Consider the following 22,754-nt stretch of genomic DNA (forward strand, 5'->3'; position numbering starts at 1 on the left):
GCACCCAGTGGTGCCCAGCTTTCCCCCGCTGCCGATGGCTTCTGTCCCCTTCTCCTCACTCAACCCTCACAGCAACCGCGGGACGCCTATAGCTAAAAGGTGGGTGTTGCCATTAGCCCAGTTTGGAGATGCACAAACTGAGGCCCTTCAGAAGAAAACAGAAGCAAAACACTCTTTGACATAAATCATAGTGGTATCTCTTTGGATCTACCTCCAAGAGCTATGAAAATAAAAATGAACAAATGAGATCTAATTACACAAGAGCTTTTGCACAGAAGAGGAAACCATGATCAAAACAAAAAGACAAGCCACAGAATGGGGGGAAATATTTGCAACTGATGTGATCAGCAGGGGATTAATCTTCAAAATAAACAAATAGCTCATGTAGCACAATATCAAAAATTAAATATCAATATCAGCCCAGTCAGAAAATGGGCAGAAAATCTCAGTTGACATTTCTTCAAATGAGACATAAAGATGGCCAAAGGCACATGAAAAGATACTCAGCATTGCTAATTATTAGGTAAATGCAAATCAAAACTGCAATCAGGTATCACTTGACACTAGTCAGAATGGCCATCATCAAAAAAATCTTCAAACAATAAATGCTGGAGAGGCTGTGGAGAAAAGGGAACCCTCCTGCACCATTGGTGGGAATGGAAATTGGCACAGCCACTATGAAGAACAGCATGGCGGTTCTTTTAAAAACTAAAAATTGAGCTACCATATGATCCAGCAATCCACCCCTGGGCATATATCTGGTTACTGCTGTCCAGTCACTAAGTTGTGTCTACCTCGGTGACTCCATGGGCTGCAGCACACCAGCCTCTTCTGTCCTCCACTATCTCCTGGAGTTTGCTCAGGTCCATGTCCATTGAGTTGATGATGCTATCCAACATCTCATCCTTTGCTGCCCCCCTCTCCTTTTGTCTTCCATAATTTGAAAAGATTCATGTTAACATTCAGTGAAGCACTATTTGCAATAGCCAGGACATGGAAGCAACCGAAATGTCCATCAGCAGATAAATGGATAAAGAAGATGTCCGCATCTGCAATGTAATATTACTCAGCCACGAAAAAGAATGAAGTAATGCCATTTAGAGCAACATGAAGGGACCTAGATTATCATACTAAGTGAAATAATTCAGAGAAAGACAAATATCATATGATACCACGTACATGTGGAATCTTTAAAAAGTTATGTGAGTTAACTTACAGAACAACAGATTCACAAACTTCAAAGAAAAGCTTACATTTACCGGGGCGGGGGATGTGGTGGGGAGGGATAAATGAGGTTTTGGGATTGATACATACACACCACTGTATATAAAATAGACAATCAACAAGGCCCTTCTACTGTAGGACTCCCGGGTGGTCCAGAGTGGTTAAGACTGCATGTCCACCACAGCAGGAGTGGTTTTGATCCCTCGTTGGGGAACTAAGATCCCAAGTGGTGTGACCAAAAAAATGCCAAAAAGTACCTACTAGGGACTTCCTTGGTGGTCCAGTGGTTAGGCTCCATGCTTTCTCTGCAAGGTGCATGGGTTCGATACCTGGTCTGGAAACTAAGATCCCACCAGCCACATGGCCAGAAAAGAAACACAATTAAAAAAAAAAGGGGGGGACCTACTGAAGAGCACAGGAAACTCAATATTTTGTAACTGCCTATATGGGAAAAGACTGAAAAAGAACGAATATATGTATAAATGAATCACTTCACTCTAACCTGAAAACTAACACAGAGTTGTAAGTCAGCTGTGTTGTTAAGCTGTACAGTCATGTCCAACTCTTAGTGACCCCCCAGGCTCCTCTGTCCATGGGATTCTCCAGGCAAGAATCCTGGAGTGGGTTGCCATTTCCTTCTCCAGGGAATCTTCCAGACCCAGGGATTGAACCCGCATCTCCTACATTGGCCGATTCTTTACTGAGTATACTCCAGTATAAAACAAAGGAAAAGAAAATAGGCCTAGAGGAAAAACACTTGATCAAAGGTTTCAAATTAGACCAGTGGCTGAGTTGAGACTTGTACCCAGATAGACCCCATGCCTGGAATTCTTCCTGTTAATTTTTTCAGCTCTTGCACTCCATCTGCCATTCATTTTTAAGAAAATAATTTCTAATGTTAGCCAGCTCATACTGAATCAGTTTGCTTATGTCAACTTGATAGACTCTCTTCCTGGAATGATCCATGAAATGGGTGTTGTGTCCCCGGAAAGGTGATCAGCTGAGCCATAGCCGAGGGTATGTCTCAAGGTCGGACACCTGGTATCTTGGTTTGGGTTCTTCAAAAGCCAGTTCAGAGACAGATTCAAGCGCAGGTAGTTCATTGAACAGAACACACAGGCAAGAAGGGGCAAGGGGGCAGATGAGCCCAGTACAGGCTGTGCTGCTGGGGCGGCAGGCTGAGGCTTTCCCGGGGGAAACACTCACCCAATTCACATGGGAGTTGTCCCACCCAAGGGACTGGGGATGTACCAACTCCAGAGGACCATGTGCCACTCCCACCCGGTGTTAACTCCTCACACGTGAGGCAGCAGGCGATCTTCAGTTTCTGGCAGAGGCCCTGAGTGCAGGGATTCAGGTCCCGGCCCTGGCTGGAGTGTTGCAGAAGGTCCAGCTGTGGTGAGCCGATGTCAGAATCTGCCTCGCCTCAGAAGTGGAGGGGCTGGAATTTGACCCGGCGGGGGAGGGGGGTACAACCCTGGAGCCCTCACCTTCATCCCCGCCCCTCATCCCCCTCCAGAGAGGGTAGGGTTTCCTGGGCCAGCTTCCTAAGGGCCTGGTACCCCTGGTCTCACATGGGCGCCTGGTGTGGGTTTATCCACCTGTCACTTGCTGCCAGTGGGGGTCCAGTGACTCCCTTCCATCGTCCCACCTGAGCTGTCTTGTCCCCTCCCTGCAGGCTGCTGCCGAACGAAGCAAGACCGTGATCCTGGTGAAGAACCTCCCTGCGGGCACCCTGGCAGCTGAGCTGCAGGAGACCTTCAGCCGCTTCGGCAGCCTGGGCCGCGTGCTCCTGCCAGAGGGTGGCATCACAGCCATTGTGGAGTTCCTGGAGCCGCTGGAGGCCCGCAAGGCCTTCCGACACCTGGCCTACTCCAAGGTAGGGCCGCCCGAGCCCTGCTTCCGGGAGGGGACAGGGAGCTGACAGATGGGCCGTGCGTGTGCTGGAAGCCACCGTCTCTGCCGGGGCTGCAGCTGTCACCCTGCGCCTGGGAGCGCCTTGGGACGGGAAATGTGAAAGGCAGGCTCCAAGCATCCCCTGGAAGCCTGCCCTGGTTCCCTGCCGACCCTGGGCCCCTCAGCTTTCTAGTGCCCGTGAACCTGAACCATCATCCATGCTGCTGTGAATAGCTTGTACCTACGATTGGTTGAAAGCCAAAAGGCAGGCTTCCTCCTTTTGGTGTATGCTAAGTCACTGCTGCTGCTGCTGCTGCTAAGTCACTTCAGTCGTATCTGACTCTGTGCGACCCCATAGACGGCAGCCCACCAGGCTCCCCTGTCCCTGGGATTCTCCAGGCAGGGACACTGGAGTGGGCTGCCATTAAGTCACTGCAGTTGTGTCCAACTCTTTCTGACCCCGTGGACTGCAGCCTGCCAGGCTCCTGTGTCCATAGGATTCTCCAGGCAGGAATACTGGAGTGGGTTACCATGCCCTCCTCCAGGGGATCTTCCCAGCCCAAGGATCGAACCCGTGTCGCATGTCCGCTGCATTGGCAAGCAGGTTCTTGACCACTAGTGCCACCTGGGCAGCCCTTTGGTAATTACGGAAAAAATGTATTAGTATATTAGTCTTAGTGTATTCTTTTCTGTGGTTGCCATGATAACACTAATTTAGTGGCTTAAAGGAACAGAAATGTTTTCTCTCACAGTTCTGGGGGTCTGAACGCTGAAATCAAGCTGTTCAGGGGCCAAGGGCCGTGCTCCCTCTGAAGGCTCTTGGAGATGGGGGCACGGATCTTTCCTGGCCACTTCCAGCGTTTTGTGGCTCCAGGCAGCCCTTGGCTTGTGTCTGCATGACTCCAGTCTTTGCCTCTGTCCACACAGCTTTCTCCTTTTCTTCAACTGAGATCTTCCCTCTCCTTTTCTCTTACACGAACTCTTGTCATTGGATTTAGGGCCCTCCCAAATAATCCAGTGACCCATCTCAGAATCACTTACTTAGCAAACACTTTTCCACATTCAGAGGTTCTGGGAGTTGGCACATGGACTTATCATTGAAAGGGCCACCATTCAACCCACTGCAAGAAGCTACTGTCTATCAAGCACTTCAGTGCTTTGCAGACTGTTTGTCTTGTTTATCCTTAAAAAAAAAAACAAAAAACCCTCTGCACGTACACGTGTGCACAAGCACTGTCTGTGAGTGTGTCTGTGGAAGGAGAGAAAGCCGGCTGTCCCACGGCCTGTCGTACTTCCTCCAGGGGGCTGCCCTGTATCCATGGTTCTGCCCCCAATTCTGCTTCCCATTCACACCCCGTTAGAGAAGGTTGAGGGGACACAGATGTGTCCAGTGACAGCAGATGCTCTGACCTCTCCCCTGAACCCTGAGGTGCAGCAACGGCCCCCTGTTCTCAGGGCTCAGGTGGCACATAGGGCTCTAGGCTGTGCCCCTCCTCCTGACTCCACTCCCTGGGGTCAGGGGAGAGAGTCACCATACTCTGAGCCTCAGGCTCCTGGTCTCTGTTGTGGACTGAGTCCCTCTCCCCACTTCTCTGCAGTTCCACCACGTCCCCCTTTATTTGGAGTGGGCTCCAATGGGCGTCTTTTCCAGCCCAACCCCCCAGAAAGAAGAACCCCAAGATGCACCAGCGGAACCAGTGGAAACGGACAGGATGGAGCCAGAGACAGGTGAGAGCTGGGTCTGAGATCAGGGTGTCCTGAGGCAGCAGGCAGGGGAAGGACGGAGGGCTGGGGGCAGCACCAAATAGTATATCAGTTATTTGGTTGAAAGTTTTTTTCATCCTGAGACTGGTGGGTGGGTGCCCGACTCTTGGATTTTATAGGTATGAAAAATGTCCTTAAAAAACAGAACATAAAAATGATGGGTATGGTTAAGGTAGGCTGACTTTTTTTGATTTGTCAAATAAAGGTTATGAAAGGGAAAAAAAGGCAGCTAGAATCTATTAGGAGCGATTCAGAACAGAGCAGGAGAAAACAGCCTTCTAGTTCATACATCTGCCAGGATAAGTGAGCCTGGTTGTTGGGAGAGATACTCAGTCTCTGGGTCCTTGGGATGGTATGGCGCCCTCTGGTGTCCAGTGACTGCAAAAGCAAGAAAGGGGAGGGACCTGAGACCCCACCCGCTTCACGCTTGGGTGGGGAGGGGGCGCTGCTGGCGCTCAGCAGCACAGCTCTTCCTTGTCAGCCCTGTTGTGCAGATTGAATTGTAAGACATCTTGTTGACCCTGCTCCCTGAATGTCAGGAGTGTCCCCTGTAATTGCAATGTCCCCTGCATGCCAGGTGTCCTCTAGGGGACAGTACAGCCCTCGATTGAGAACCACTTGGTCAGAGGCCCATGATTCCATCCTAGAATCTGAAATCTTTAGACGGGACCTGGCAGCCCCTTAACCACACAGTAAGATCTTGCCCGGGGACCTCCCTGGTGATTCAACGGTTAAGACTCCAGGCTTCCACTGTAGGGGGCATGGCACAGATTCTATCCCTGGTCAGGGAACTAAGATCCCATGTGCTACATGGTTTGGCCAAAAATAGATAAATAAAAATGAGAAACAACTTTTTAAAAAAAGATCTTGCCCATCGGTAATACTCCTCCTCCTTACCATCAGGTTACCAGTTTATTCGAATAAGGATTAAAGGACTGCATCTCCCATCTACGCCTTAATAAAAGAATGGGTGTTATAGGAGTGGGAGAAGTGAGCGGTGGGAAACAAAACTCTCAGATGAAAGAACAACCCTTTAATTGAATAGACCTCGCTGGTCACAAACCTCCCTAGGCTGTCTGCATTTCCCAGTTCGCCTGGATTGGTAAAACCGCCTTCAGGACTGGCCTGGTCACTACAAGGCGTTGGGAGCCCCTGGACAAGAAGCCTCGTTTCCGTTAGGAAGGAAAATTCCTCAGTCTCTGCTTTGTAGGGCCCCCAAAGCACCCCTCCCCATTGGGGTTACCAACCATGGATACAGATCTTTCAGAAGTCCCTCACTAGCCCCCGTCTGTGAGTTATATTTGTCTACAGATTGGATTAGCCTTCTCTTCCAACCTGCTTATGCTCTCTTCAAAAGGAATTTTCTTTATGTAATCATGATTTCTTCTTAATCAGCCATCAGCCTCAAATTATCGTCAACTTTGATTTTCACTTAAGTTATTAAACTTGGATGTGACTCTCGTTTTTTGGCCAAAAGCAAGTCCTCCTTTAGAGCACGGATTTGCCAGGAGTGAGAGTCCTGGGAACAGACCAGCGGAGGCCTCTCCCTGCCCTGGTGGGACCACCGAGCGGTGGCTGCTGCCACGTGGCCGCGCCCTTCCGCACCTGTCCTGGTCCTCCCCTCCTGTCTCGCCATCCTTTTCTTCTGTGGCGCTTGTCACAGTTTGTATTTATCCTGTCTATTCATTTGTTTCACTTGCTTAACGTCCATCGCTGCTGGAGAGTGAACCACGAGGGCGTAGAGCCGCCATCTCACTCGCTGCTGGGTGCCAAGCACCCGTGGGGCCCCAGGCATAGGGTGGCTCGATGAATGTGAGTCGAAGGAGTGAATGAATGCAGGAAAAAGGGTTTCTGTGCTTCTCTATCTCCCCCTGTGAAAAGTAGGAGCTGGGTCATCCTTGTCCTTTGTCCCGAGCCCCAGCACGTAGTAGAGCTTGGTGACGTTGGAGGATTTGTGTTCCATTGTTAGTTCAGCCTCAGCATGTGGCACCATCCATGGCAGTCATCACCGTGGCTCCCCTCATGGGTGCCGATTTGCACCCACCCCTTCACCTCCCTCTTTATTTAAAATTAATTAAGTTTTGGCTGTGCTAGGTGTTGGTTGCTGCGTGCGGGCTTTCTCTAGTTGGGGCAAATGGGGGCTACTGTTCATTGTGGTGCTCGGGCTTCTCATCCCTGTGGTTTCTCTTGTTACAGAGCACAGGCTCTAGGGCCTGTGGGCTCAGTAGCTGGGGCTCATGGGCTTAGTTGCCCCGAGGCAGTATGTGAAATCTTTCCCGATCTGGGATCGAACCCATGTCCCCTGCATCCGCAGGCAGATTCTTAACCACGGGACCACCAGGGAAGTCCTCACCTCATTCTTAACTTTGTTGCAAACACTTATCACATTCAGATGTGCATTGTTACGGCTTCGCTTCTTGTCTGTCGGACTCCCTCACTGGACTCCCTCACTAGCCGTCCATCCCACAGGGCGGGCGCCGCTTCTGCGCACTGCTGTACCCCAGCTCTTGGCAAAGCAGTGCCCAGTGTCTGGTGGGAGAGCAGGAAGTGGTTGATGAGCAAGTCCACGGGCCAAAGCCTCATTTCCTTCCCGCCAGGCCCTGCACTAAGCACTCCGGGTCCTCAGGATGTGAGACTTATGGCTCCTGGGGAAGTCTCTGTCTTCCTTGTCCTCTCCTAGCCCTGTGACCGGGCAGGCCACCAGCCTTCTCCGAGGCTGTTTCTGCATCTGTACATTGGGCAGGAGGCGTTTGTGAGAGTGCGGTGAGAAGCCGCCCGTCCATCACCATTACTCTGACCCGCGTCCTGCCTAATTCAGCACCGTCAGCTGAAGCGGATGGTCTCGAATTCAGCCCTGAGCATCAGCCAGATGCCAGCTGCTGAGCTGGGGTGACCAGGATTTCCCCCGAAGCTCCCAGGCTGATGGGGGGACAGGGGGAGCTTTTAGGGGGTAGCTGAGATGTCACAGTCATAGAGTGGGCCCTGGACGCAGAATGTTCTGGACCCTTCAAGGGGAGGCTTTGCCACAATAGTGTACGCTGGTCAGAAGGTAGAGGACTGCCCCGCCCACCCCCAGAGTGCAGGTGTTGAGCATCCCAGACCAGGCCCTGCCTCCTCCGAGGGGCTGCTGTCCAAGGTCCTGCCGCCACTCACACAGAGGCGGCCTTGGCGCAGGGAGGAGGGAGCCTAGAGCTGTGGCAAATACAGGGGATTTGGGGCCAAGAAGTTGCGTGCGCCTGTGCTGATTTGAGGCCCCACTGAGTCCCGCGTAGTCGTCAGGCAGATCCCCACAGAGCTCATCTCCTGGTCTCCGTTCACCCTTTTTTGTTCCCTTTCTTACTCATATCACATACATGGTCCCTGAGCTGTTCATTTTCACCTGCTCCTCCCCCACACCCGCCCTCTACACACTGTCCACGAAGCTCCCCCAGCTCCCCGTCCCCTCGGCCCTGGGGACTCAGCCAGCCCCCAGCCCTGGATTTTCCCAGGCTCCCCAGGAAGGCATGCAGGAGGGGAACGGATGGAGGAGTTTTTGTTCATTGCCCCCCTCTCCCCTCCCCCTGCCCCCGCCTTCTTTTCTGCAAAGCCCTCCATTCTCTGTACCCGTCTCGAGGGAGGGGGACAGTGTGTTTTATCTCTCCACAACCAAGACCCTCACCTCCAGATAAAGGGCTCCGAGTGGGGGGAGGTCCTGAAAAGCTGCTTGCAACTGATAACAGTCTGTGCTGTCAGCCTTCCGCGCCCAGAGCCGGGAAGGGGAGGGAGCCACCGTAAATTCTGCGGCCCGATTATAATAAAGCCCCATGTGGCGACGCGTGACTGGATTTTATTGTGCCAACCACAGATGGAAGCATACCCCCTCACCCCCCGCCTCTCCCAGCCCCCTTCCACCCCACCTTGCTTTCCAAGCCTCCCCCCTGGTCCCCAGCACCCCCACCCCCACCCCCGGCCCCATCCTGCTCCTGCTTCTTCCCTCTTTTCCTTGATCCTGGTGAGGTTGTTGGCAAGCATCTATGTGGTTCATGATACATCCTTTCTCCTTCCCCGTCTTCCTGTCCTCTGCCCACTGGAGGTCAGGGGAGGAAGCGCGCTTCACAACGACCTCTGGCTTCGTCCTTGGCCATTTGCGCACCTCTCTAGATGCGGGCATGGGCCACAGCAGGGCCTGGACACCCGGGGAGGAGGAAGCCCTTCCCAGGGACGTGGCCGGCAGAGACACAGTCCTCTGGACTCAGAGCTGTGGCACCTGCTGTTCTCTACAGCCTGCCATGGGCCAGCCTGCTTCTCAGGGCCATGGGCCTTCAGAGTTGGGGATTTACAGCGTTTCCCCCTGGCCCACTGTTCTAACTGGGCTTCTGTGCGTTAACTCTCGTAACTGTGTGATTGTTCTTCCCCTTTTCTGAATGGAAAGAAGGAAGCACAGAAAGGTTGAGTGACTTCTACCAAGTCCCACATCTGAAAAGAGCCAGGCTGTGCCCCACAGCCACCAGATCCAAGGTCTGTGCCCTTAGCCATGAGCCTGCAGCTTCTTGTGAAAGCTCCGAGCACCCGTCCATAACTTGGGTCCATCTTCCCACATGGCAGCCGTTAGCTGGTGCCAAGAACAGGCTGCCACTTAAATGGCCGTGAGCTCTCCTGGTCACCATCAATCCCACCAGTCTTTTCTGCAGAAGAAAATTATTTTCAGTTAGTCTCCCATGAACCTCTCTCCCAACCTGAAGATGCCTGGGGTTTCGGGCTCAGATGCAGTGACTTCCAGGACTTTCTTCGGGCCCCTCCCGTCTATGGTGAGGTGTCACTGTGGTCAGCAATGGGATAACGTCCTCACAGTGCCTGGCCCAGCCCATGCACGCAGTGGGGCATCTGATCAGCATCTCTTCCTTTCTCCTTTCATCTCCAAGACATCGGGCACAAGGAGAGCCAGTGGGGCGGGTGTCCTTCAAAGCTGAAGGTCATGGTCTTCTTTCCAATTGAAGTTCTCATTCAGAACCTGGAGTCTTAGCCTCTCTGCATAGCTTTCTTCCCCGTCATTAACAATACTTTTTTTCCACCCCGCTTTGCTTTGAAAGTTGAGTTTTGAGGACAAATGGCCACCCCACGGAGTCACTTGTTGGATAAATTGTGTGAGTTTCTCGGGTAGGGGAGGGAGCCTTCATGTAGATTTCTTCTTTTTTGTCCTGGAGCGAGAGTCTAGATTCTAGGTTCACCTCCAAGGGAGTGCCAACAGCAGAGGCTGCCGGTTCAACTGATGTAGAACGGCAAAGTCCTCACTGTTGCTGTTTCCATTAGGACTTGAAAGGGTTGTTTCATGACAAAGTGGTTGAAGTTTAATTAGGACTGGCCGGCAGTGGGCTTGCATCAGAAAGGGCCAGGGAGATGGGGATGGCTCTGGTGCTCAGCATGAGGATACAGGGGACGGATTTGAAACCCCAGCAGCTCCCTTGGGCTTGAACTACTTGAATGCAAGTATTCATAAGAGAACGGAGGGTCCCCATTGTGTGCAGGGTTCAGACCTGGGGTGAGGGAGGGAGCCTTGGAGAGGTGGTGATGAACTGCCTTGGAGAATGGCTGAGATGAGGTTTGATTTCCCCGGGGTGGTGGTGGTTGGCGGGGCTGGGGGTCGGTATGGGAGGAGCCTCCAAAATCTGTATGTGGGGGAAGGGTGATTGTCCCTAGACCCTGATCATGAAAGAAACTAGGGAGGTTGACCCAAATAGAATACATTTCCCAGCAGCATAACTTCTCAGGAGGTCCTGATGCGATTCTCAGCCTCAAGAGGCTTCCACACTCACCACCAGGGCTGACCAGTGGCGCAAGTTGCAGCCGTACGCCCACTCTGTAACTCACAACCTCACGCTTGCCCTTCCCTTCCCCTGCAATGCTGTTCCTTCAGACGAATGTTGATTCATCTAAGTTAGGGCTCCTGGTTTTTGGTCTGTGCTGTGTACTTCTTTCTCTTGAAGACAGGGGCAGGATAGTTTCTCCCCTCCCCCACTTTGCCCCCCAAGAGTTGCTAAAACCCAGCATGAGCCAGAGTCTCCGAGTCCTGTCCCTTCCTGACACTGGCCACTCAGAGACAGAACCCTCTTGATCCCCCTTGGTCTAGCAGGTTCTGTGCTTTAGGTCCTGGTGCTTAGGCAGGTAAGACATAATTTAATGGATTTCTTTTGTTGTGGGGGGGGGGCGGTTGGCCTGTGCAGACGGTGAGACCCCAGAAGGTGAACAGCCAACGGATGGAGCAGCACACGACGCTTCAGCAAAGATGGACAAGGAGGAGGAAGAAGAGGAGGAGGAGGAGGAAGAGAGCCTTCCCGGGTGCACCCTGTTTATCAAAAATCTCAACTTCGACACCACTGAGGAGACGCTGAAGGGAGTGAGTGACTTCTTGGCCCAGAGGGAATGGGTGGGGGCGGGACTTCCAGTCTGCTGATCTATCTCTGTGGTCCCTGCATCTGCTTCCCACTCCCCACCCCCTCGCCTGGAAGCGAGACCTGCGGCAGCATGTAGATTAATAACCTACAGCCACCCGCTTGACTCTTTTGCTAGGCTGTGTGGTGGACATCTCACCCAGAGATTTGAGCCGTGGCCAGACCAGTGTGGGGGCTGGGAGGGGCGTCCGCACGCACATGAGACACAAGAGAGGGCCTGTTGGGGCGTCTGGGGAGGCGTACGCGGTGTGAAAGCTGTAGTCAGAAGACCAGGCCCCTCCCCACATGGTGTCTGCGAGGTTGACGTAAACGCCAGGCCAGCACAGTCTCCTGTCTTGGCAGAGCCAAGCAGGGGCTCAGCAGTGAGCACGTCGGGGGCAGCCCTGCCAGGAGACCCTGATGGCCGAGAGTGTTGCATTCATAGGAGGGGGCAGAGGGGAAGACAATGGGGAACTCAGCAGCCTCTGCTTTTACTCTCATCCTGCGCACGCCTGCGGTGACCTGGGTCCCTTCCGGCTTTCAAGTCAGCGGGCCCAACGTTTTTGACACTAATGACCAAATTTTGTGAAAGACAGTTTTTCCATAGACCAGGACAGGGGCCATGGTTTCGGGATGGTTCAAATGCATTTCATTTATTGGGCATTTTTATTTCTGATCTAATACCGCCGCTGATCTGACTGGAGATACCGGTCCACGGTCTGGAGGTTGGGGACCCCTGTTTCAAGACGCGTCTGCACCAGTTGCAGGATTAGCTGGTGACACATGCCAACCTTCTCTTCCAGGTGTTTTCCAAAGTGGGTGTGGTGAAGAGCTGCTCCATTTCCAAGAAGAAGAACAAAGCAGGTATTCCACACAAGAGCTCAGTCAGAGAGAAACAATTGTGAAAGAAATGGTGTTGCTCTGGGTAGGGGGTGAGGGTGCCTCTCGCCTCCTCATTCTGAAGGTCTCCTTTCATTTTGGAGCATTGCCAGCCCCACACTCTCCTGTCTGGCTCTTCCAAAATGGTCCTCCTTTCTGGGTCCGTGGAGACTCACGATTTCCAACGGGAGCAGCCATGCACATCAACTTCTCCTGAGTCGAGACCCTTTGCCACCCTGGAGTGTTAGGGGTGGTTTCGGAGCAGGGCTTTTAGGGGGCTGGCAGGGTTGACTGTTCAGCGGCAGACACGTCTCCATCCTCCCAGCATCTCTGTGCTCCTGGAGGATCTTCCCTCCAGGGAGGAGCAGGAACCGAACCATCTTGGGCTTTCCCGCTTCCCTCCCAAGACCAACCACCCAGATATGGGGCACCTGAAACACTCCACTGAGTCATCAGCCATGCCCCTCGCTGGCCTTGGGGTGCCTGGGCCAGGCAGACACCACCTTCATCCCTCCAGTCCACCTTGGGCATTCTCACAAGTCCCTTGGCCTCTGGTCTATTTTTCTTTTCCAGCCCTGGCTTCTTACAGATGATGAACAGGCCCTCGGCCCTTGGGTTTGTTTTGTTTTGTTTTGTTTTTTGCAGTCACAGAGTCCCCGTCCCTTCAATTTGGGGTATTTGTAGGGATACCACCCCACTCTGGTACTCTTGCCTGGAAAATCCCATGGACAGAGGAGCCTGGTGGGCTGCAGTCCATGGGGTCGCTAAGAGTCGGACACGACTGAGCCACTTCCCTTTCACTTTTCACTTTCATGCATTGGAGAAGGAAATGGCAACCCACTCCACTGTTCTTGCCTGGAGAAGCCCAGGGACGGGGGAGCCTGGTGGGCTGCCGTCTAGGGGGTTGCACAGAGTTGGACACGACTGCAGCACCCTTTATGTTTTTATGTGGGTCAGCCCATGACTGTGTCCTAAGAAATAAATGAGCTAGTGATGAGAGCCCGAGGGACCTGGCTGGACAGGAGCCCAGCCAGGGGTTCTCCATGTCAGATCGAGACTCAGAGAGGAGGGAGACGGAGCAGTTAGTGGGGTGTGTGGCTGAAGGAGGCAGCAGAGGGCCGTGGTAGCAGGTAGGGAATGTACCGAAGGGGCAGAAGATGCTCCTGGAAAGGTAGGCGGATTCCACATCACAGAAGGCTTCCTGCTGGGGACAGGAGTCTGGGCTTTTTCCCAGAGGCGCCTTGGAGGGTTTGAAGCAGACACGTGGCACAGGCTTTGGGGCATTCCCCCGTATCGGTTTGGGCTGCCGTCACAAAGCACCAGGAACCAGGTGGATTCCACTGCAGAAGTTCACCCTCTTGTTCTGGGAGCTGGAAGTCCAGGATAAAGGTGCAGGCAGGGTTGCTTCATTCTGAGGGTTGTCAGGGAGGATGTGCTCCAGCCTCCCAGCTCAGCTTGCAGGGGAAGGTCTTCATGTTCACGCGGCATTCTCCCCATGTACACCTATCCACTCATTCCCATCACCCCTTTTCTTTCTCATAATGACACCAGTCTTAACTGGATTAGGGCTTAGCCTGATGCCACTAAGTCACTTCAGTCATGTCTGACTCTTTGAGACCCCATTGACTGTAGCCCACCAGGCTCCTCTGTCCATGGTATTCTCCAGGGAAGAGTACTGAAGTGGGTTGCCATGCCCTCCACTAGAGTATCTTCCCGACCCAAGGATTGAACCCGCATCTCTTAGGTCTCTGGCACAGGAGAGTTCTTTACCCCTAGCACCACTTGGGAAGTCTGATGACCTCATCTTTAACTTGGTTATCTCTGTAAGGAACCTGTCTCCAAATAAGGTCACATTCAGAGAGGCAGGAAGTAGGACCTCAGCCTACACATTGGGGGGTTGAGGGGTAGGCCACCATTCAAACCATGACATCCCTGTTCCCCCAAGAACTGCATACATAGTTTAGGCTACAAGGAAAGGCTACAATGTAAGCATCAGGTGAACAACATGAAGGCTCTCTTGTGCCGATTTAGGAAAAGAGGTGATCCCTGAAGTCTGGGGCGTGAGTCATGCTGGCAGAGGGGTCGCCTGCTCCACCTGAGGCTGTTCCTGCAGGTTTTGGTGTCACTTTGCCCCTCTGGAGCCTGCCTCCCAGCCCCCCAGAACACCCTTCAGCTTTAGAGCAGTTATCTGGTCTTCCGGTGTCGTGAGCAGCTCTCAAAATCTACACTGTCTTTCAAGAGTCTCTGAGAGCCCTGCTCTCTGGGGCTCATCCATCAGTGTCTGTTAACAGCAAGGGGCTCCAGAGGAACCAGAAAGCTGGCTCAGCTGGGGTCATCAAGGGGACAGTTGTAATGAAGGAGCCAAGTGCCTGGACGTGGGCTGGGCTGAGACCCACGGGATGCCGAGGCAGTGGGTCCTGTGGGAGAGCACCCCTCCCCAGCTGAGCCCAGAGGCTGTGGGGGAAGGAGTCGTGTGACCAGAGCCGTAGACGAGGGGCCCCCAGGGACTTTCCTGGGGATGGAGGGCGGGCAGGGGGTGAGACTCCATGCTTCCAGTGCAGGGGGCTGGGGCTCGACCTGGTCAGGGGATGAGATCCCCCATGCTGCAACTAAAGGTCCTACATGCCGCACCTAAGACTGAATGCAGCCGAATAAAGAAGTACTCAGAAAAGAAGAAGAGCCACCAGCAGAGCCAAGGGTGTGGACTGGCCACTGGTGCTGCCAGAACACACCAGAGCACGGAGACAGTGGAGTGCTTGGAAAGAACCAGGGCCCTCAATGCGCTCTCCTCCGCCCACCCATTTCAAATCAGGGCTTCCCATTGGCTAAACCAGATACGAAACTAGAAGGCCAGGGAGCCCAGGTTGTGCTGTCTGTGGCCGTCAGCCTCCCAGGGCAGCAGAAGGGCAGAATGAATCTGCACAGCGTCAGTGACTCGGTGACGAGCTTGACTTCTTGTACTTGCCGTTTGCACCATCTCGATGCACTTTTTAAACAGCCTGTGTGCACAGACACCCCTCACCCACCACCCACACCCTTGACCCTGAGAACAGAGCTCGCACAGATCCTCTGACACACAAATACTGGAAGTCCCCACAGGGCAGTGCAGCCCATCAGCCAGCAGTTCCGTCTGAGCCTCCCTGGTGTTGCCCAGAGAGCCACGCACATTTGGGCTGTTTGTGGAATGCCTTCCTGCCTTGGGCCCCCTTGTTGTGACAACACGTGGTTGTGAGCAGAAATGCTCACACGCAGGGGCATGTGGCAGAGACGCAGCCTCACAAAGAAGAAATGCAGAGATGAGGACCACTGAGCCAGTGATAATACACCTTGGAACCTCCTTTGAGCCCATCAGCCTTGAGCCAGCCCTCTTTGAGTGAAGCTGTGAAAAAGAATACAGAATACAGTCAGTAATCGGCATCCCATTTTGTGTCAAAAGGGCGAGCTGTCAAGAGAGAGGTTATTCGTATGTCCCCGCAGTTATACACATTTACGTACAGGAAGCCAAATTCCCTATAAATGGTTGCACTGTCCCTGGCTCTCTGAACTCTTTGCTACTCACGCCCCAGCAGTAGGGAGCCAGAGAGGGTCTCATAACACAGTCGCCCTCCCTGTCCCAAGCTGATGTCTGAAACCTGGGAGCCGGAGGTCCCTGGACGGTCAGGAACGCTTTGGAGAGTAAGCCCCTGGCACCCTTGACTCTGTTGCATGTGTTCATTCTGTGTGTTACGTACGGAAGCAGGGGACTGCCTGGGTACAGTTTTTTGCTGCTTGGCCCAAAGGCGGTCATCCCTCCCTCTGGAAGACGGGATTCTATCACAGAGTTAATTATCGTGTCTATCATCTGTTAATTAATAGTCCGCCAGGCCTCAGGTGGTGGCTCTGTAACCGCGTTGGCTGATTCTTCAAGATGACCAGTAATAAATGGCAGACCGGGGGCTGGAGTCTTTCTGGGAACCAAGAGGGGCATGAAGAAATCAGAGGGTTGAGGGGACGTCCAGGGGGCCCCTGGGAGCCCTTGAACTTGGTCCGTCCCAGCTTCTTCGTTTTCCTCCCTGCCCGGCGCCCTGGTGCGACTCCCAACTCTGTCTCTTTCAGGAGCGCTGCTGTCCATGGGATTCGGGTTTGTGGAATACAGGAAGCCAGAGCAGGCACAGAAAGCTCTCAAGCAGCTCCAGGTAAGCGGGGAGTCTTGGCCGAGGTCCCGCAGAGGCGGCGCTAGGCAGGTGGTGGGGCGGGTATCCTGTCCAGCCTCTGAGACGGAGCAGGCATGCAGGCAAGTGCACATCTTCCAAGGTCCTAGACAACAGTGGCCTGAGGCCCTGCGGCGTCCTCGGCTCTCCCAGTCCCTGTGGTGCTCTCATTCACTCTCTTGATAAAGAAGAGCCTGGTTTGTGCCATGCCTCGGGGAGACCGGTGAAGCAGACCTCTGAAGAAGTAACACCAAGACCAGGTCGTGAGAAGGTCTCGGGTTTGCTGGCAGGAAGAGAGCAAGGGGCAGTATTTGCTTGTGCACCTCCTTCTTTCTGGAGACCCCCTTGCTCCCCGCTATCACCTGCCACCTCTCCTGCCATGTGGGGTTGTGGCTGGGGTTGGGGCACTGCGGACAGGCTGGGGGCTCGTGCTCGTGCCTCTTGAATAGGCTTCTAAGTGCAGGGAGCATGGAAGGGCCCCACAGGGGTCCAGGATCCCTTTGAAACCAGTATTTGGAACGGCCCACGTCTGTCTAGGCTGGGCAGGCTGTATGAGATGGAGCTGACTAGGGTGACGTTTACAAGCCAGGGCCGCGCCCCCCAGCTCCTCACTCTGAGACATGTGCTGGCTGGACTCTGGGTGGTAAGGGCACCCATACGGGGCCACCTCTCTGGGGAGCCGGACTTCATCATAGGGACCCTCCAGGCAACTGAGTCTGTCCCGGTAGAGCTTGCTGGTCAAGAGAAAGGCCTTAGGGATTAAAGGAAGTGGAACTGGGCGCTTAGCCCGTTTGATTGTTTTTGTAGACAATTGTGTAGCCTTTTGACGACTCTCTCCTTGGCCCAAGGTGACTCCCAACAGAGCTGAATTGGGTTTCGGTGGGGGGGTTGGCCTCTGCTTCTCTGCTCTCCACCTCAGGTGCCCACGGGGCCAGGGTGGCCATGTAAACTAGCCAGGGGCTGGATCACCCAGAGCAGAATTGGGGTGCCCCCCATCCAAAGGGGCCACGTCTTGGCCTCAGCCAGTTACTGCCTCACGGGCAGGTGGGGCCCAGCCATACCACGTCTTCTCTGGTTTTTTGTTTTGTTTGTGGTTTTTTTCAAGAGACACTGGAAATCCAGCTGTGTCGTTAGGTGCCATGTACTCCTTTAAGTGGATTTCAGCTGTGCATGCCCAGTGGTGCGTCTTTTCTCGCCCATGTAATGCAGAAGTCTCAGATTTCCCCTGCACACGGGAGAGTTACATTCTGTGCCTTGCTGTGTGCTACATATGAGCATGTTGCCTGCCACCCAGAACCGTTTCTACAAGGCTATGTGTGCTGTATTTTATGGGAGATTTAAAGGATTTTCAAGGGTAATTTTGCTAATACACCAGTTTTGCCTAAGGGACCCATGTTAGAGCCTCGCTTTAGAGGCATCTCCGCTGTGATTTAGAATTCTTTTTTTTTTTTTTTCCAAGAGCCTACAATTCAAACCAAACTCTCTCTCTGGAAACCAGACTGAAGGGGCTTACTTGGCCTGAAAATGCTTATAAACAATGGAAAATTCTGTGCCCCTCGAATGGCTTAAAGGTCAAGGCCATTCTTGGCTCGAGAGGACTCGGAGGGCTGGGTCTTCATCACCAGCAGCTGCTGCCCACGCTCGGCAGGAGCCACTTCCGGGAGAAACCCTCATCGGTCCTTGACCCCAGAGGGCTTCTCTGCCCTGAAACAGTCAGCCCCCCCTGGTGTTGCCATTCCCCTTTCTCAGCCAAAGCCCGCTCCAGCAAAGGACGGGGCTACAGGCGCGTGTTTCTAAGACAGAAGGACAGGCTGTGTTGTCTGCTCTCGCAGGGTCACGTCGTGGACGGCCACAAGCTGGAAGTGAGGATCTCGGAACGAGCCACCAAGTAAGTCTCCACCTCCCACCCCCCGGCCCTTCCCTTGGATCTGAACCTGTCCCTTTAGCCCTGATGCTGGTGCCGCAGAGGGTGTCTCATGGCCCTTTAACATTCTCCCCGACCCGACCCCTCTCACCCCTGGGGCCCCTTCCTGATCAAGGGGGTGCCCCATGTGCCAGCTTCGATGCCCTTTCCCCGGTGAACTGGGACAGTGCCAGTCCCCGGAGTAGACACATAGTACACATTCATTACAACAGAAGGAATACGGGCCAGAGAAGCAAGCAAAGCCTGCTTGTTCTTGCTGGTATCAGTGAGCCAAGGTAGAGTCAGTTGCAAATTGTTGGCACTTTGATGAACCAAAAGCAGCAGTAAGACCTAGACGTCTTATTCTTTCTGTTTTATGGGGCTTTCCTTCTTGGAGCCAGACAACAGTGCCCAGAGAGCCTCTGCTTAATTCGAAAAGAGGTTCAGTAGGTGTCAGAGATGGAAGCAGACCACTGCACTCAAAGACCAGTTTTCGTGAGCTAGTGGAGGTCTTCTCGGGGTTTAGTGTTGTCCTTGCACCTTCACCCGCTCGCACACCCTCGTTGAATTCATACACCAGGAGTGCTTTGAACAGCGGCCGGCACGTAGGGATCAGACGTTCTGGTCGTCGTCCTTGTCAGAGCCACCTGCCCTGCCTCATTGTGGTTGTTGAGCAGATTGGTTGCTGGTGAGCTCACCTGAAGCTGCTGCTGTTTCTTCCTTCTCTGTCTGTTTTTCTAATGCTACCTGTGAAGCCTGCCTAGGCCACATCTGGTGGTCTCGACCCATCCTGGTCCATGCCATGCAGAGCATCTTCAGCCAGAAGCAGGCTTGGTGCGGGAGCCCCCAGAAGCTAACAGAGGCTCCTGAGCCATGACTTAAGAGTGAGAGTCCAAGCTTTGAGCCCCGCAGCTTTGGGTTCTAATCCCGGGGGCTCCATGGCCTTGGGTAGGTGACTTTGCCCATCATGTAAAATGTGAGAACTGGAGATTGTGTGCAAAGCATTTAGCACATGCCCTGCACATAATCACTCAGCTAGTGGTGCTGGTCTTTTCTTCTCAGTCCCCTGACTCCAGGGAGTCAGGCTGAAGTCATCTTGCAGGTTCTCAACTCCTAGGCTGTGTTTAGTCTTTGTTTCATTCAACCAAAAATTACAGAAAGTCTGCTGGGAACCAGACAGTCTTCTCAGGAGCTGGGGAGGGAGAATCCTTGGGTTTCTGAAGCGGTGCTGTTTGATAGACCCTTCTGCAGGGGTGGGAACACCTGTGACGCTCTCTGCACTGTCGCTACGCGTGGCGTTTGAGCGCTTGGGGCGTTGCAGGAACCGCTGTGTTAGTTACCTGTCACACTATACCTGAGTATCCCCAAACTTGACAGATTAAAACAATAAACGTTTATTATTATTGCACAGCTTCTGAAGTTGAGGAATTCAGGAACAGCTTAGCTGGGAAGTTCTGCCTTGGGGTCTCTTAGGAGGTCACAGGCAAGATGCTGGGCAGGGCTGCAGTCTCATCCGAGGTCTCAACTGAGGTTGATGGTTTCGCTTCCACAGTGATGCCCTCACACGGCTGTTGCCAGGAGGCCTCAGTTCCTCACCACGTTGGTCTCTTCCCTAAGCCTGCACGAGTGTCCTCACGGCACAGCAGTGGTTTACCTCCGGAGCAGGTGATCCAGGAGAGAACAGGGAAGACGTGGCAGTGTCTTGCAGTGTCTGTTATGACCTGGTTTCACAGGAGAGCAGGAGGGGCATAAATACCAAGAGGCAGGGGCCATTGGGGACCACCTTGGAGGTTGGATGACCCAGCAGCTGAGGAGTTGAATGTTTTAATTTTGTGTCATGTTAATTGCGATTTACTTGTTTGCCACGTGCGGCTGGTGGCTACTGTGTTGAACAGCACAGCCCTAGAAGACAGACAGCAGAGAGACACAAGACTAAATATGTAAAGGGACTTAAGACTCCGTGCTCCCAAGGCAGAGGGCCCCGGTTCAATCCCCAGTCAGGGAACTAGATTCCACTTGCCACAGCTAAAGATCCCATGTGCTGCAACCAAAAACCCTGCATGCCGTGAGGAAGATAGAAAATCCCTTGTGCTGCGGCTAAGACCTGGCTCAGCCAAGTAAAAATAAATGAAGTTTAAAAACCAAAAAACCCCAAGTGAATTTTTTTGACAGTAACGAGTGCCAGGAAGAAAAACAAAGCCAGGGGGTGGAGTGGGTTGCTGTTTCAGTGGTGATGGGGAGGAGGTGATGGTGGATCAGACTTCAGATGAGTCAGAACAAGTCATTTTAATACCAGCTGCTGTTTATGGAGGGCTTGCCCTGTGCTAGGCACAGCGCAGAGTGTTTCAACACATCTTTCTCTCATTAGAACCTCAAACAATCCAACAAGGTTGGACCATTATTAGGCCTGTGATACAGCCAAGAAAACTGAGACCCAGAGAGGCCAAGTGATAACTTGCTCAGAATCACACAAATTCTAAGTGGCCACGAGACTCTGACACTCAGTTGGTCAGCTCATGCCCTGCTCGCCACCCTCCCCTGCTGCCACGGAGCGGAAGGTCTCCCTGGAAGAGCAGGGCTCCAGGGTCCAGGTGGCCTTGAACCTCAGGTGGAAAGTTTCCTCTCGCAGCCCTGGCCGGCCTCCGTGGTTAGAAGCTGCTTCAGGCCCCTCATAGCTCAGTTGATAAAGAATCCGCCTGCAATGCAGGAAACCCGAGCTCGATTCCTGAGCCCAGAAGATTCCCTGGAGAAGGAAATGGTGACCCACTCCAGTATTCTTGCCTGGAAAATCCCATAGACAGAGGAGCCTGGCAGGCCACAGTCCATGGGGTCGCAAGAGTTGGACACGACTTAGTGACTAAACCACCACCACCACCAGGCCCCTGTATGCTGTGCTTCCAATCAGTGATGAAACGTCTCCAGCAAGACCTGGGGAGCAGCCAGAGTCTCTCTGGGCACGTGCAAAGATATGGAGGGCACTGGGTTTGGGGAGAAACTGCCCCCTGCTGCCCCCATCAGAGTTCTTTTCTCGAGTGCCTGCTAGTCCCAGATGAAGGGCAGCAGACACCCCCTGGGTAGGATGTGTCACTTGGACATCCACAGCTGCAGCGGAGACGAGAATTAGGCTGCATGACACCCAGGGAGCCCTCCTTCCCTTCCCCTTCCTCTCAGCTGCGTCCACACTGACTCGGTGAGTCCCTCACCTGAGCAGAGGAGGAAGGCATCAGGGCTGGTGGCAGGGGGTGGTGGTGGAGTCAGCGGAGGGCAACAGCTGTGCCGAGGTCCCAAATAACCCGAAGCCTTCCCCCGACCCTCCAGGCCAGCCCTGACATCGGCCCGGAAGAAACAAGCACCCAGAAAGCAGACAACCTCCAAGATCCTGGTGCGGAACATCCCCTTCCAGGCTGACAGCCGTGAGATCCGAGAGCTCTTCAGGTGAGAGGCAAGGCTGTGCTGGGTGGGAGCTGGCTGGGCCTTCAGGTCCTCGATGGTGAGCTGAAGGCCATCACAGTGGCCTCTCAAAGGTCATGTTCTTGCCGCCAATGATGTGTCTCCCTTAATGTCAAACACTGCTGTCTCAGAGCACTGGGCAGAAAGGTATGCAAATGGGATGATCAGTTTTTCTCTATCCACACTGGTGACCTACAGGAGGGGCAGGAACCAGACAGACTGAAGCCCAGCTCCTCCCTTGATGGGCCCGAAATCCTGCCACCCAAGTCACCCTTTGGTTTAAGCAGGCAGTCCACTGCTGTCTCTGCACATGTGAATCACCTGGTGACTTTGATAAACACACCTTTGCTCAGACTCCACCCCCAGAAAGTTACATTCCTTTCCTTGGGGGTGGAGCCCAGACATTGGTCTTGGGATCAGAGCGCCCCAGGGGATTCCGATATCCTGCTGGGGTTGGGGACCCCTGGTCTACATTGCTGTCTGTAGAAATCCCCTTTTGAAATAAGGGGAGATCGTGTACCTATATTATGTAGTCCATTGCCAGCTGCTAACACAGGAATCAAAACTCAGAGGTCTCTCAGAGGCCAGGCAGGAAACAGCCTGGGAGAGCTGGCAGGTGGGAACTGACGGGCTGGAGGCCAGCGGAAATCTAGGTGTCTCAGGTGCTTCTCTTGGGTTTAGAGAAACTGGCAATCTGGATCCTTGGGGAGAATAAGTTGGCAACTAAAAACGCACTTTCTAAAAACAGTGCGTGTGGGACAAAGTCTATGCGTGGGCCAGATAGAGCCCGGGGCCACAGGTTTGCAGCCCTGTGCTGGAACATTGCACCAGTTGGTTCAGGTAAGTTAGCTACCACCCAGTACCAAGCCCTGGATGAAGTGTCTTTAGGGAAAGGGCCTAAGGGGGAAACGTTTAAAGCAAGCACGCTGTCCAGGTGTGTGCCATGCAGCACAGCGAAGAAGCCACTAAGCTCTCAGAACCTAAGGGCAGGTGGTGTTGGCCCCAGCCTAGCAGACCATGGAAGCCTGGCTGCAAACTTAG

General features: G+C 53.4%; 1 protein-coding gene across 5 annotated transcripts in view; it reads left to right on the forward strand.

Annotated features, from left to right (window-relative positions):
- Window positions 1-22,754, forward strand: part of RBM19 (RNA binding motif protein 19) — a 121,411-nt gene that overhangs the window by 15,678 nt on the left and 82,979 nt on the right. For 3 of the 5 annotated variants that reach the window (XM_055549501.1, XM_055549498.1, XM_055549499.1), the window contains 7 exons: window positions 2,903-3,103; window positions 4,719-4,847; window positions 11,060-11,257; window positions 12,095-12,155; window positions 16,266-16,345; window positions 18,193-18,248; window positions 21,582-21,698. In XM_055549501.1, the coding sequence (XP_055405476.1) occupies window positions 2,903-3,103; window positions 4,719-4,847; window positions 11,060-11,257; window positions 12,095-12,155; window positions 16,266-16,345; window positions 18,193-18,248; window positions 21,582-21,698 (842 nt within the window). Of the gene's footprint in view, window positions 1-2,902; window positions 3,104-4,718; window positions 4,849-11,059; window positions 11,258-12,094; window positions 12,156-16,265; window positions 16,346-18,192; window positions 18,249-21,581; window positions 21,699-22,754 lie in introns of all 5 variants that reach the window. The other 2 variants (XM_055549500.1, XM_055549502.1) reach the window with 1 other exon arrangement.

This window comes from Bubalus kerabau, chromosome 16 (genome assembly GCF_029407905.1).
Source record: "Bubalus kerabau isolate K-KA32 ecotype Philippines breed swamp buffalo chromosome 16, PCC_UOA_SB_1v2, whole genome shotgun sequence".
NCBI classification, from domain to species: Eukaryota; Metazoa; Chordata; class Mammalia; order Artiodactyla; family Bovidae; genus Bubalus; species Bubalus kerabau.